Source organism: Anabas testudineus, chromosome 24 (assembly GCF_900324465.2).
Source record: "Anabas testudineus chromosome 24, fAnaTes1.2, whole genome shotgun sequence".
Taxonomy (NCBI): Eukaryota; Metazoa; Chordata; class Actinopteri; order Anabantiformes; family Anabantidae; genus Anabas; species Anabas testudineus.
In genome coordinates this window covers 4,568,803-4,584,496 of record NC_046632.1, presented here as the reverse complement: position 1 = coordinate 4,584,496, position 15,694 = coordinate 4,568,803, and the positions used below count along the sequence as shown (strand labels likewise).

The window sequence follows — 15,694 nt, the reverse complement described above, 5'->3', positions numbered from 1 at the left end:
GAGCTTGTACCGAGCAGAAAATTGAATGTTCTTTTGGCAGGGAAGTGTAAAAAAAAAAAAAAAAAAGCAGCTACTCGGAGCTAACACCTGTTCATGAACATTTCAAAGGCAGAAATCCACATTTCATTAGTTCCTGCCATATGGAATATGACAAACAGAACCACTTTCCTTTAAATGAATCACAACATTCACAAATGATAGGACACAAATTGTGCTGAAAAACACTGCAATAACTCGTTTTTTTTTTTTTCTCAGCAATTAACTTAGTGGCCTGGAGCTGACAACACCAGCTTTAAGTTTCAATTTAGCCTAGTTATAATGTGTTTACTAAGTGGATATCTGTGCATATAGAAAAGGGTGAAGTATCCAGACAATACTCCATTCTACAAGTCAGTCAATTCTTGCATCAAAATCTTTACTAGAGTTTTAACGTATGCATGTAAATATTAAAAAAAATTAAAAAAATCTAGTAAGTAATTTACAATTAAATGTCATATTATATTACTACAATACTGCTACATGAATGTGTAAGTAGTTCTTCCTGCTGCATTGGAGGTGTAGCTAGTTTTACCATCTCTAATTTGTACTATAGCACAAAACTATTATTATCATTGTGACTTAGTAGTATATTCTGTACATTCTACATGTGAGGTACAGCATTTAAAACAGATAATACATGAGATAATAAGGAATATAGTTGACAGAACTAAACTGAGACTTGATAAAATACTGTTTAATTATGAGTTACTTTTAATTTTGAATTACATTTCATAAAGGTAACACAGATGCCTAAAATTTAAGATTGTTTAAACTTTTTTTTGTTTAATCAGATATTCCTCATTCACTCTTTACAGCATTATGTTTCCTAGCAACCAACTAAACTGCTGTTTGTATACTGTGATGATGCACTTCTAATGGTGCAACGTGTTGGAATAAATCAGTATTTATTCACCAGCTAGTAGTTATAAGAACTTGGGTAGAACCCACAAGCTAAACCTAGTCCTGAAGAATGCACAGAGGTACAAACACACACTGAATCTTTTATGGTACTCGTTGCACAACACTCAAAGAGAAGAGAATAGCAAAGTAGATGATTTTAGTGTCAAAGCCTCAGTTCCTTTCCACCAACTGGGCCTCCCCATAAAACCTACAATTGTGCAATAACAAATCATATTTTGACATTTGGGGATTTTGAGAAAAATACCAATTTCCCGCTCAAAATACCAAAGTGGCGCACCCTCTTGAGTTCCAGCTGAATACATGTGGTTAATTGTCATGGCGAATTAAGGCTTGGCTAATGTAGGTTTTTTAGCGGGCTGGAGGCTGCAATGGCAAAACTGGGATGATGTGGTCGTGGGGAGGAAGAAAAAAAAGAAGTTGGACTTTGGTTGAACACAGGGATTTGGAGAAAGAGTCCATTCTGGGATTTAGCTGTGCCATACAAGTCCAATGAGAGTGTATCCTGGATTTTCCCCAGCTGAACGCTAAGCTGCGGTGGCTACGCTGAGATGTCTCAGGCTTCCCATATAGAAATAAGAGGATAACTTGGCACGGTGTCCTACAGCACAAATCTTTAACCCAGAATTACTAGTGTCTGACCCAAAATAGATTTAGCTAGGCCAGTGTTTCTGACTGCTTGACAGCTTATGCCAACACAAAGACCTAATGTAAAAGACAAAGAATGTCAGATCACTCACAACTCCAAAGCACACTCTATTTAAAAAGAAAATAGTTTTTCGAAAATGAAAAGGAGGGATTGCTCAAATCCAAGGGCTCTTTTATTTTCAAAAAGCTTTACTTAAGTATTTACAGTTTGTGCAAAAACATTTAAAGGTTTCAAGGACTTTACATTGTAAGTTCATCCTCAAGGCACATACATGGAACAACATCAATATTTCATCATGAGAACAGAAATTTAACTTTGGTTCCTAAGAAAACGTCTCGGTGTAGTGGATGGCTAAACATAACACGGCGAGTGTCTCGATGAGAAGCCAGGATTGCCGTTTTACATGCACTGTAAATTTTCCAGCCTGCTTTCTCTAAACCCTTTCTGCGTGGTTGCTCATATACTGTATCTCAACTACCACTGGGCGACTGTGTGACAAAATACTCCAAAGTCCAAAACACCGTGTGACTCAAATGAAAGGCAATGAAGCTAAATACAGTACATGCAGACATCCTTGGATGAGTGTCACTGGCTAATAGATATTTGTGAAGGTTTTGCCTATAGGAAGAGAGGATGTGTTCGGTTTCAACCGCTTTGTGTTTTGTCTGGATTGACACTTCAGTAATTAAGCACAATTATTCAACGTGAATCAGTGATCTTTTAAGGGAAATTACCTCTCGGCACCCTGAAACAGTAATAAACCGCAGCTAGTTTGTAGTTTGTAATACGCTTTGTGTAATTCGACCGCTCACAGCACTGCAACCGTGTTTGTTCATCAACCAAGTAGAAAATTAAGAGTAATGTCTGCTGTTAAACCACCACTAAAGCTTCATCCCAGCCTGGTTGAATCATTAGCGAAGCACCGTTCGAGGTCAGTGGATGAACAGTCACTCGTAAGCTACTGTGTGTCATGCTTAGTGTTGTTCTCCCTGTTAATACTTTGATTTCTCCTGCCGTGGCTGCAAGCTTTTGGACGTGTGCTTTCTGTTCTGCCGTCTCTTTATGTCTCGTCTTCTCTGCTCCCTGTCTTCCTCCCACATACAGCTCTCTCTAGCTAATCATTCAGTCCTGCATAAAAGGTAAGGCAAATATCTGTCTCTGTTACACATTCACAGACAGGGGAGATACTATATGTTGTCCAAACTCTAGATAGGAGTTTGACCTGATTCAGTTTTATCAGCATGTGACCTAAAATAGGGCTTTCATCTAGAACAGAAAAAAAAAAAAAAAAAACATCTGATATCTGACATCTGAAAAATATGTGATGTCAATGTTCAAGTGTTTCTATGGAGGGGTGGGTGGGTGGGTGGGGGGGTAATGGTCTGCTGGTGCAGCAGGTAGCAAACCACACGTGAACTCTCGGAAGGGTTAGTTGCTCAGTCAGTTAGCGTTATGACTGCTAAGCAGGGCAGATCAAAGCGCAGGTCAGGGCAGCCTGGTGCAACTGTGTACTGGGAGTGCTGATATGTGGATATTAGTAGAAAAAGAGTCAAATAAAAAGTGGAGATGCTTTGATAACCACAGAAGAGCTCGTTAATAACAAATCCAGCTTGGAAAAAAAAAACAAAAAACATCTGTCTAAACAGGTCACATGGTCCAGTTCTTAAAATCATACGTTCTCCAAATGCCAAAGCATTTGAAGTTATGTCACATTTATTTCCCACTTCTCCACCAGGAAAACTGGAAATTTAAACTCTCAATTAGAAAGCAAATTGAAGTATTACCCAAAATGCACGTGATTTTAATGTGCTCTCATTATATTTTTCTCTAAATGTTAATCGCCTTTACTGTTACAGGTAAAACTCAGATAGGTTGGTTGTCTAATTACAAACACGATTCTGAAACACTACATGACCTGTTAAGACAAATGGTTTCATTTCTTCGCATCTGTTAATGTTCTGCATGTTGTCTTGGTTAAAGGGCATTCAGAGGTAGGTGCTCTTTAAACACATCACCTCAAATTAAAGTCCATATGATCACGATCTGAGCTATTGCTGGAATCAGCTACTTGTGAGCTACTCAAATCCTTTCAGAGACCAATCTCGACCGGAATAACTTGAGTGCAAGCCCTTAAAAATCATTTTGCTCCAAATGTTCGGTTTGTGTTACCTCTCTCTACGGTGTACAGCGTGTTCGAGCAGCTGAATCTGTGCGCCTCACAAACAGTTAACACGCTCCCTCTTCTAGCGTGAGCTCCATGCAGCCGAGTGAAAATAAGGTCTACATATTTTTCTCCCTTTTTGGTTGAGGATTATGAGAAGAGGGGGGAAGGGGGAGAGAGAGGGGGGAGCCGAGGGGAGGGTGGTGGGAATTCTTTAAGCTTGGCCCCTCAAAATAAAATCTTGTCAAATCAAATAAAGTCGTCTTAAGAAGTGCATAATGAAGGCCTCTCGCTGGCACCTCACATGCAAAGAGCTGCTACTAGGCTCCACGAGCTGAAGGGCAGGAAAACTGTCTTCGGTATAGAGACAGACAGCGAGAAACTGGGATAGAACGATTAAAAATGAGAGTAGATAGGGCAAGAATCATCATTTCAGAAGCTATTGTCGTGGAATGAGCAGGTGCATTGTTTAGGTGAGCAAACCATAAATGAATTAGATTGGTCGCAGGCGAAGGGATAAATGATGAGACACTAGATGAGCTGCTCAGTCCCCACTGTGCACTGTGGGGACGGTAGGCGGAGTGCGATCTTATTGTTGTAATTTTCGAATTTATCAAAAAGCCTAATGAATGCTGGGACAACCCTAAAATAAGTGGGTGTATAATTAACATTATGTGTGTGTATCTACACACGCACACACACACACACACACACACACTCATAAAGGATCAGAGGCCTTCTCCTCATAATAGAAAACAATGGTGAAAATCCATATCATTTAGCCACAAGACAGAAAACACTGATAGCTTTAAATAATTCCACATCATTAAGTAGCTCGATGAGCAGCACTACTCTAAACAATGCTCTTTGGCCATGAGTAATGCTGTCTGGGTAATGGACTCCAGGGGAATGGTGGAGGTAAAGTGATCTCTCTGTCTGTCTTGCCCTCTGTTCTTCTGTCCCACACATGACTTTGATGGAAACTGCCCCCTTGTGGCCTCACTTGCCAAAACAGGGAGGGCAAAAAAAAAAAAAAAAAGCAGAACAAATTAGCAAATTTTCTTCAAAAGGATCTGCGTGTCTCACCACATCCATGTGCCTCATTAAGGACAATAATCCTTTGTTGCTTTTTAAGCTCGTGTTAATAACTGCACCTTCTCACCGAAACAAAAAAAGACATAAAAAAACGAAAGTGCCGAAAATGACACATCTTTTTTCTGAGTTTTCCAAGAACGTCTCTAGACTAAGCCCATCTTTGTTCAACTGTAAATCAATAGAACAAAGATGCTTTTAGTGTAAAGGCACATTTGGGAAATCTCAGCCCAGCCTTTCCAACGGCAACCGTCCACAATCCCTTTCATGTGATCACCACCTTCGCTCATTTCCTGCCGTGCCTCCATTAATAAGAAAGTGCCCTTCAGTCCTTTTTTACAACACGCCACCAATGCACCAATGCCATTTTTCCACTGAGTTCTAATCAGCAGTGTTTCTATTTCCCCTGTGCTGTGCTGTCTTTACTACTGTTCTGTTGTACCGGGGGAGAGTTTGCAGCGTGTAAAAAGCGCAGAAAGGCCGTATTTTGCTTCTGTGGTTAGCAAAGGATCCCAGCCCTCTAAGTGCCCCAACATTTCCAAGGCTGACAGCGTTCGTTAGAAGCTACACCCAGGGTGCCGTGATTGTACAAATCCATGTTCATGTACAGTACTGACCATTAAAACAACTTTCAAAACCCTGCTGGTTATAAAAAAAAAGAAACACTTGTATCTCTTTTTCTAAGAATAAAAAAGATAGCAGAGTATCCCACATTATTATCCACAGTATAAATTACATCGTAGACCGAACTTGGAAATATATATAGTACAGTTATATTTCACTAGAATTTTTATATTTTTTGTTGTCTACACAAACGGTGTATGTGTGTGTGTTTATGAATGTACTGTTAAGTGTTCCTTGTGTGTGTTTGTGTGAATGCAGTTGCACTATTTGCTGCTGCATCACGTGTGGCAGAACTCTGTACTGGGCACGTTGCTGCTCTTGCAGTAGGCTATGCTGTTGTTACTGAGGTGACAGTCTCTAAATCCAATGCCCCCGTTGGGTGTGTAGATGGGCTGAATGCGGAAATCTCCCTTGAGCAGCTGCTCATTGTTCAGCGCCACTATCTGGAAACTGGTCTCAGTCATCTCCAGAATGGAGTTATCCTTCTTGGTTCCAGCCTCACAGTAGTCGTCTTTTCTCCTACCCCGGTTGTATTTCCACTTGGTCGAAGATGACCGGTTCTTCCTGTGCATGTGCCAGCAGAACAGGCTTAGCAGCAGTATCAGGATGATAAGAACCGCCCCACCTATGATCCCAGCCATTAGCAGTGTGGAGTTGATGCTCTCCTGAGGAGACTGGTCTCTGACAGGAGGCTTAGTAGGCAAAGCAGACTTGGTCCTAGCCTCAGAGCATATAGTATCCTCCCCAGGTCTGTAGGAGTTAAGGGTGTCCAGCACATGCACACAGATCCGATAAACAGAGCGTGGCTCCAGGTTGGTGAGGCTAATATGCCGCTGGCCCCCGCTGACTGTCCGCTCCCGCATTCCTTCGTTTATTTGGCTTTGGCCCCTTTTGACCCAAGTGACCTTGTAGGCTGTGACGGTGAAGTAGGAAACCCAGCTCACCTCAATATTTGTGGAGTTGAGCACAGTGAATGAGATCTGAAGGGGGTCCTCATAAGGAGGCAAGGCCCCGGGAAGATTGTTATGAATAGGTGGTATGGGAGGGGAAGGTGAGTCAAAGTAATTAGGGATGGATGTGGTGATGAAGGTGGAGATCATGGTTGTGATTGGGGTGGTTGAAGGTGGGGGAGGGGGTGTGGAGCGGAGGGTGGGCCAGGGCGGCTGGTCTGTATCAACTGGGCACTCAATAATATCCAGTGTGAGCTCTCTGATTGCCATGCCGCGCACCTTTTCTGGACTTAGGCACACAAACCCTCGGGCATTGATGGGGGGAGGCAAACTCTTGAGCCACACTACCACCCATTTCACTGCACAGTCACAGCGCCAGGGGTTATTACGCACCATGAGATGCTTTAGGCTTGACAGGCTATCAAACACACCCTGTGTTAAAGTCTGAAGCTGGTTGCTGGAGATATCCAGTTTTTCCAGCCTATTTAGGCCAGCGAAAGCCGCCACAGGGATCTGGTCAATCTGGTTCTCCTGCAAGCTGAGTTTAACCAGTGACTGAGTGGGTAGCAGGGGAGGGGGAAAGGTGAGTGAATTGCGGGCCAGGGCCAGCTCACGGAGATTGGTTAGCTCCTGGAAGGTCCCTGGTGCAATGCCCTCATCCGTCAGCAGATTCCCGTCCAGCAGGAGGCGCTGCAGGCGTGTCACATTTTGGAAGGCCTCCTCTGCAATGATAGCAATGCGATTCTCATCCAACCGCAGCTCTTTCAAGTCCTCAGGAAGGCCAATGGGAACACTGCTTAAGTGGTTCTTGGTGAGGAAGAGGAGTTTGAGGCTTACGGCCTCCCTAAAGGCCCCTTCTTCCACCCCCACTGTGGAGATGGAGTTATCATCAAGGTGCAGCTCCTCTAATCGAGTCAGCTGGGCCAGGGCTGCCCTGGAGATAGTTTGGATATTGTTCTCCTGGAGGTGCAGGACCCTGGTGTTTTTGGGCAGATTGATGGGGAACTCGTCAAGCTGGTTGCCGTAAAGATAGACTGTCTCCACAGAGACCAGATTGTGAAGTTCCACAGGAAAGCCAGCATTGTTGATCTGGTTGTTATGCAGATAGAGGACCTTGTAGCCCTCCTGTATCCCCAGAGGCACTGATGTCAGGCTGCGTTCATTGCAGTACACAAACGATTTGTCACAACGACACTCTTCCGGGCAAGAGGCACCTGGGCTGAATTGCATTTGGAGGCTTAGGATAACAGTCAACCAAAACTGCAAGAATGAAGCCCAATCTTTATTCCAGGGTCCAGCAAGAAACTCCATAGTGGAACAACAAAAAACAACAATAAAAAGAAAGGCAATAACGTATAAATATCCACCAAAAAACAGACCCACGAAAAGTCCACCTAGTTTGGTAATGATGCAGTTAGCTGGGAAAAGAGCAGGAAATTGTGGGAGTAATCCTGTAAATGCTAGTCCTCAGCTGAAGAGCAATGGTCTCATTAGTGGTGGCCAGTCCTCTGACTGACTCCATCCATGCTGAGACATCAGACCATAGCAGGAATCTTCACTCGTTGCTACATGCAGAGCTCAGCCAGGGCCAATTTGAAGCCACGCAATAGAGAGCCACTGCAGGCTCCACTCGCCTGTCCGTCACACACTGCTGGTCCCCGACTGGGGCAGAGTCCAAGGGGGGTGACATTTGGATCCAGGGACCTGCAGGAAAACAAAGAAATGCTAGATTAGTATTTTCAGGGGTGGCCTGTTCTCTGGAAAAGGAACCCTTCTTTTCCATTTCCTACTCTTGTCTCTTTATTTAACATACAAACAAACACACACACACACACACACACACACACAGACACATACAAACTGTCTTTCCTTCTCTCTCACGCTTTGCTCCTTTCCCAAACAGAGAGGCAGAAAACCAAACATATCGTTCACCGCTGACTTATGCACCGGCTATTTAAAAAAAAGAAAGAAAAAAAAAAAGAGTCAGACCATCTGATAAATATTCAGAACAGCTCTTGCACATCCAGTTTCACAGACATAAAGCAGGCATTTATCCCTTCCGCTCTATCAAAGGAGGGAATAGAGCATTGCAAGGACGCACACTAGCACATTCACAGGGGTTGTGGGCAACATCAGTGTCGCTTATTTGGAAACATGCTAAAAACAGATAAAGCTAATAATAATTTATTATCTGTGTGCCAACATGGATGTACATGTATCTTCTAGAAAAAAAAAAAAAAAACAGAACAGAAAATAAGTTACAACTGACTTTTTTTTTCCCATCTGCTTGAGCAGGAGCTGTAGCCAGAGGCACACGAGTAAACACAAGTGCTTACAGTAAACAGGGGCGATTGTTTTGCCAGTGGCCTAGAAAAGGAGCTCGTTATTACGTGTTGGCCTGAACACACCATAATCAAACTCAAGATTTAAAGCTGTTCGGAGGGGGGAACTACAAAATAAGGGAGAGGCAGTGAAGGAATAGAGTGCCTGCATACCAGCCCCTCCTCTCGCTGGGCTGCCATGCACAAACTGTCAAATGAAATGGAATTGGAAAATAATTTAGCCCCAGCACCTGCGATAAATGATCGATACAGGCTATTTTTCAGCTCGGAGAGGCTTGGAGTAAAGCACAAGGCCGCTGGATTACAGTAGACCTCCCCAGATCCATTATTTATAAGTTTTATGACCCATCAAACATTTTCCCCGTCTTCCCCCCACATGACTGAAGGATGCTGGTTGCCATCGGTAGCTTCCCCCTTTAACTGAAGGTAACATTGGATGACACACAATAATGGGAACTGTGGGTTAAATGCTAAGCACAGAAACGGCCGAGAGTGTGGATTAAGGTGTCCTGCAGGGTTTGTGATAGAACAGGAGCCACATCATTCCATAGATAATTAGAATTTCTACTATTCTCGGCCGGTTTTCGAGCAAAATTGCAATTTTGTTATGCTGGCAGCCATGACGGCGAGCTACATTTTGTGAATTGAAGAAAAAGATACTAAGATTGGAAAAAGTGCAAAAAAGAAAATCCATCCATTTGCATTCACAGCTCTGCTTTTATTGTTGTTTGTTGACAAGATGGAGCCTGCTTGGGTTTTTTTTTTTTTTTTATGTGGCAGGACTCTGACACACATCTGTGATCTACTTTTCTAAATTGAAAGAGCTAAATTTAATCAAATCAGGAGTGTGTGTGTGTGTGTGTGTGTGTGTGGAGGGGGGGGGGGATAAGCAACCACATGAGGCGATAAAGTGTGTTGCCACAGCGTCACAATCAACAGCAGAAGGCAGCAGCATCAAGATTATCATAGCTGCACAAATAAAATGTCACCAAGGAGCCAAATAATCACACAAAGACGCGCAGCCTGATAAAGTGCAGATAGATCAATGAGTCGGAGTGATTTTAAAAAATATACTTTTTCTTGTCTTTTTCTTTCTTTTTAATTCTAGTTCCAGTCGAGCAGTTTCTCTCCAGCAGATGAGCTCTGCGATATGTGGCCAAGACAATCCGATTAGAAGTGGATTTAGCGACAGAAACGCAATTAAAAGTTAAAAAAAAAGGAGAGGGTGTTTAGGAGCCGATAAGAGGCGGATCAGGTATACTTCAAAGCCTGCACAGTGAGAGGTGTTCATTTGAATGAATTATTTCAAAGGTGGGGGGGAACTGAAAACCGTGCAGTGCACTGAGAAGTGAAGGGGAAGAAAAAAAAGAGAGAGGGAGAGAGAGGGAGAGAGGCTGGTTTTCTCCGGGGTGTAAAACGCAGAGCAGAGCTCTTTGTAGTGCGCTAATCTCTACCTCGATGAAATACACCATTAACCTACTAAATGCGTTTTAATTCATCTGTAAAAGTCTCTGGGAATTCGAGGCTATGTTTGCTCCCCGCTGATGAAAACATTAGTGTCTCTCTCTCTCTCTCTCCCTCTTTTCTTTAAGGTGCATGTGTTTCACATTTCGCTGCGAATTGGAATTTGGAAAAGTGCTCCACCGATCTGCAACTTAGGCCTGCGCTAAACCTGTGCGTCTTCCAACTATGTCCTGGATTACTGAGAAAGCATCCACTGTACCTTTGGCGAGTCTTTATCCATTACAAAAGCCCGCTGCCGCGTTCAACTTTCCACTCTTCTTTAAGCATCTGTCCTCCGTGCGGTCCCGCCGTGTGACCGTGCGTAAAGATCCGTCCGGTAATTGTCGGTTCCGATCAGCAGTCTACTGAACAGCATATTTGCCTGCATGGATCCCCCTGGTTGAGGCTTGGCGTCTGACCGCTGTCCGCACTTTCTTTGCTTTGCTTTTTTTTTTTTTTCTCCTCTCTTCTCTTTTTCTCCACAGCCAGCGGAGCTCCTCGGCTCTAACTCAACACCGTCTGCAGCGCATGAGGAGCGGAGAACGCGCGGCGGGGTGATCGCGGCGCCCGTGTGTCCCTTTTCCACTGTGTGGCCCGAACGGCGAGGACGCACTCACCGAAGTGTCCGCCGCCTGATCCGCTCCGGGCCATGACGGCCAGCTGCGTGCCTCCGGTGCCTGTTTACCGTGGAGCTCAAACTTGTCTCAGCTCAGACCCGGACTCCCTGCGAGGTGTTGTCTTAGATGGATTCAGATGATAGTGCGACGTGTGTGTGCTCTGCTCACCTCTCTCTCTCTCTCTCTCTCTCTCCCTGCTCCTGTCCCTCCTCCCCTCCTCAGAATAAAGAATGCATCTCCTCCAGCAGCTCAGTGATGGCTTTAAGCCACAGATCCTCCCTGCTGCCCTCACACTGCAGAAAATAGTTTGTCTCTCAACACACTTTATCCCTGCATGCTATTTGCCCGCCCTACCTTATCCCGCCACCGTCTCTGCGCTTCCATTTACATCTTAATCACAAGACTCTGAGTCACATACTCAGTAAAAAAAACATCCGATCGAGTAATAAAGGTGCTCCCTCAGCGTTGGAGATAGATTTTTGTATGACCACCAGCTCCAGCTCCCTCTGGAAAGTTTTTTTATTTAATTACAGCTGGATAATTAGCCCCGAGTGAACAGCCCAGTCTTTACTTCCCAGTGATTTGAAGCGTTTGGACACACGCTGACACCCAGAGTCATTTCATCTGACTACATTGCGTCTCCGCGTTAATACTGATTCAGCAGAGCGCGCTTCCCACGCGCGCAACCTTCCCCCACCACCACCACCAACCTCGCGGACACGCGCACAGGCACCTTCCTCCTGCGTCCAGTCTTGTCACTGTCTCTGACGCGCGCTCACATATCTCTACATGCGCCAGCAGATCAGCATTCACATGTGTGTGTGTGCGCGCGCTTTCTCCACGTACCTCTCTCTCTCTCTCTTTTAATATTTTGAACATTTGGAAGAAATAAAAAAGCTTTATTTGTAACACATCAAGGGCTTTTGCTGGTATAGCTTGGTTTGCATGGGGCCCCTGCGCACAGACAAGTAAAAGGCCCCCCACCCCTGATAAAAGCCAAGAGAACCGCCACACTGAAAAAAGTGTTTACCATCATGAGTAGTTTCTTCAAAGGGGAACTCACACAATGCATGCTGGGAAGTCTGCTAGTTTTATTTTTTACTCTAAAACATTATCATATGAATTATTATTTAATGCACTAATTCTCCAAGTAAGATTTTTTTTTTGTACCAGCTGACCTCTTGTCCTCTGACTAATTTCCACAAGTTTGCTAGTTTCACTAGCACAATAGCTTCTCACAAATGTGGGACAGACTGCTGACAGCACTGTGTGGCCTTGATGGGGGCGGAGCGGTGGAGCATTTGTAGGCTGCACAGGGCTATGTTGCGAAAGTCAGTAGTTACACGGTGGAAGTTGACAGAGCGTGTCCTGGTAATGCTGCCTATCAAATGTCACTCAACTGCTGTCATGGGAAATGCCCGCCCAGAGCAGATGCTTGAACACGGAGCCTTTGAAAAAAAAAGGTTCACAGTAGCCACATGTTGGTACAAGGGATATTTGTTCACGCAGGAAGGGACATAAATTATTGACAAATATGTCTGACTGAGGAAAGACTTTACGAGACTCGGTCTGTGTCTCCATGTTAGTTTATGGCCAAGGACGGGGTCAGAAAGGCACACGAGAGTCCCAGGATTCCCACAGGTCAGCAGGTGCACGCTCGTCCTTTCATCTCTGCCTTTGTGTTGCCAAAAAGTATTAATGTACCCCTTTGACTTTTGTTGACCCGCACTCAACGTATATAACTCACGAAAGACCTTCAGGACGAATGATGTGGCGCCCGTTCAAATCGCCAATGTCATTTTGTCCGATCAGGCCGTCCTGCCGCCTGTGCCACTGAAGTCCTCCAATACATCAGCACTCTGTGAGATGATTTGGTTGTTCTCACTGTTTGCCTTTCATGTTTAATTTTGGCTGCCACGTCCCCGAGATGGACGGCCGTTGCAGGGGCCCAGTTCACAGCGTTTAATTCCTTCATAAATCAAGCTTCTGTGCATGGCATGAATTACTGAATGAATTCAGAGGAAACAGCTTTGGTTTATTTTCGCCTTGATGGACATGTTTTGCAGTGGTGTGCTCCGCTCTTGGTCAACACAGAGTTCTAGCCTTTAAGCAAATATACTCAAATGTACTCAAGCCGTTGTCCGGTGTGTTAATTTAATGTGTTTATTACTGTAAAGCAAATAAAAATAAATGCTGGGACAGGGTTATGTGTAAAATAGCCTGAAAATACATATTATCTCATCAAAAAATACTAAATCAAGATGAACAGAATTGATCTGTAGATGAAAAAGTCAAATATCTGTAGTGTGCCGTCTTCTGGTAGCCGTGCTCTTAACTTAAGTGTGATGTGCATCCACTGTAATATTTAAGGTGCATATAGCACAAGTGCAAAGACAAATATCCGTCTATACTCTCTCCTGAGTCTCCAACTGGAAATTCCCCTTCTCTACATTCCCAGAGTTTTTGGTGTGGCAGTATTTACTCTGCACGCTTGTGTACCTTGATAACACCGCAGATACACATGACCCCCAGAGCACATCAAAGCCTCCTGTGTCCATCTGCTCCTGTTCAGAACCCAAACAGTGTTAAAGGAGGGTAGAGGGAAAACAGTCCACTCAGATATGCAGATATGTTTATCCCTTGGTTATATTCGCTCCTGTCTCTGGAGACATCATTAGCTTATCACATTTCTCCGTGCATGAATTTACATCTGGACAGTGAAAAAGCACTTCAAAGGTGCCAACAACATCAGCGTCTCAAAACCTCCCTACAAATATTGGCATATTACTAGGGGGAAACCACAGTTATATTGCAAATCGCCAAAGCCATGATATAATCAGGCCCATTGCTCAACATTTCAGTGGCTTAAAGAAAAATATGCTGATTATGTTTAGAGTGGGCGATCAAGGCGTTCATTAATTTCTAAGGCGGTGTAATTATGTTTACCCCCGTTGATTATGAATCTACATGCATCTCATGTCACAGCAGGGCTCCCAGAAGAGAGCGGAGCATTTGCACAGCAGAGGAAACTAGTCAGCCAACAGCATACTGTATATTTTACTCAAGGAGAGAGCCGAGAGAGGAGACGGGGGAGTCACAGGATTGCACCAACTCCTGAGCCCCGCTAGACCGAAGTCCACTTTTTTGTATTTGTTTATTGCTCTGGTGTCCATGCAAACAAATCACAACTGACAGACAGCGAATATGCAAGACGCAGCACATACATTGCTCACACAGCAAGAGCAAAACGCATTCAAAGAAGACATGGCATCTCCCAAATGACGAAATGTAGCGCTCTAATTAGATAGCAGAGTTAGTGTAAACAACATTTACCTCCCCGCATTACTTCCTGGTTGAAGGCGAACAAATCGACCCTGGAGATGGAGAAGTGCTCCATCAGAGCCACGTGGCATTTAATGTATAAAAGATTTATCTTCCAGGCTTCGACTTGCTTTTAGATTAAAAGTAAAGTGGTTTGTTGAGCTGTCAAAGGGCAGACAATGCTTAATCAGTGTCATGTGATGAGTAGTAGTGAAGGCAGCGCGCTCTCACATGAGCATGTGAATTATAGGGGAGGCAAAGTGAATGCAGGGTCCTGACTGAGTGCTGCCCTGTGCTAATGCCAGGCTGTAAAAACACTGACTTGACAACAAGCAAGCCCCTGTAGTTCTGCTGAGGGAGAGAGAAGCACAGTCAGAGGAGGGAAGGGAGGGGGGAAATAAGGGAAAAAGGAGCACAGAGGGGGGGAAACAAGAAAAGAGGTCCTCAAAGAGAGGACTAGGAGTACGGACTGAGGATTACTGCTGCTGATGACATGTGACTGCCATGTCAGCCCTGTCCCAATGAGATGGCTATTCAGCAACGTGCAGTTGTTGAGATAAGCAGTGGCCATTTTCTGCTATGAAACAGAATATAGCCTAAAAGAGCAATTCAGCCTTGAAGGATCTCACTTTATTTAACACAGTTACTCTGGTATGTTTAGTGCGTCCCGTGCAGTATATTATGTTCCAGTGCAGTCCCAGTCTGAGCCTCTCATCCATCACGGGTACATTTCAGTCTCAAAGCTAACCATCCAACCATTTTGAAGGAAAAGAAAAACAGGCTATTTTTCAAAAACCCAAAAGTCATGAGTTCCAGAAATCTCCTTGACTTTTCATCTGGATGAAGAAAAGATTATGTTCGTTGCACAAAACTTTTATAAATTGTTCTTTTATATTGCTTCTTTTTACCTATGTTAATGGTTAATTCTCTGGGACAGAAGAGGCTACTAGCAACCTAAAAACAAAGACCATGCAGCCTTTGTCACATTCGTAGTTTGAGTAAAATGAAGCTGTTGCCTTATGATAAAACGCATAAACTGTGTTGACCCCTAGTTCTCAATCAGGGACCTACAGGTCTATATATCTACCAGGATGGCCGAGTGGTTAAGGTGTTGGACTTAAGATCCAATGGACAATAGTCCTCGTGGGTTCGAACCCCACTCCTGGTAGGAAGCGTGGGTTTTGTTCCCACTTCCTGGCTACATGTCAAAGTGTCCTTGGACAAGACACCAAACCCCTGTAGTAGAACTGATATGTATTGTCTGGCAGCTGTCCAACAACTATTTCCCCAAAGGAATCTATAAAGTCTATCATCATCACTATATGGCTAATGAAGTTGAGGACATAAGTAAGAGTGGCCAGAGAACATCCACACCCTCCTCCCAAGTAGCTTAGGTTAGTCAACATGCTGTCCACATTTGGTCAGGTATTTATGATTTTAAAAAAAGTACCCGTCTGAAGAAGTACACGTGTGGTTGT

General features: G+C 44.0%; 1 protein-coding gene and 1 non-coding gene across 4 annotated transcripts in view; one reads left to right on the top strand and one right to left on the bottom strand.

Moving 5' to 3' along the window:
- Window positions 1–1,760: 1,760 nt before the first annotated feature.
- The window catches only part of flrt2 (fibronectin leucine rich transmembrane protein 2), a 36,559-nt gene continuing 22,625 nt past the window's right edge, over window positions 1,761–15,694 (bottom strand). Inside the window, exons 1-2 of one of the 3 annotated variants that reach the window (XM_026341361.1) lie at window positions 10,499–11,110; window positions 1,761–8,137 (exon numbers count right to left, since the gene is read on the bottom strand). In XM_026341361.1, coding sequence (XP_026197146.1) covers window positions 5,762–7,744 — 1,983 coding nt within the window. In that variant the 5' untranslated portion in view covers window positions 7,745–8,137; window positions 10,499–11,110 and the 3' untranslated portion in view covers window positions 1,761–5,761. Of the gene's footprint in view, window positions 8,138–10,498; window positions 11,111–15,694 lie in introns of those variants that run through there. The other 2 variants (XM_026341363.1, XM_026341362.1) reach the window with 2 other exon arrangements.
- On the top strand, window positions 15,302–15,384 carry trnal-uaa. Its single transcript has one exon. It is a non-coding gene; the product is annotated as a tRNA-Leu (tRNA).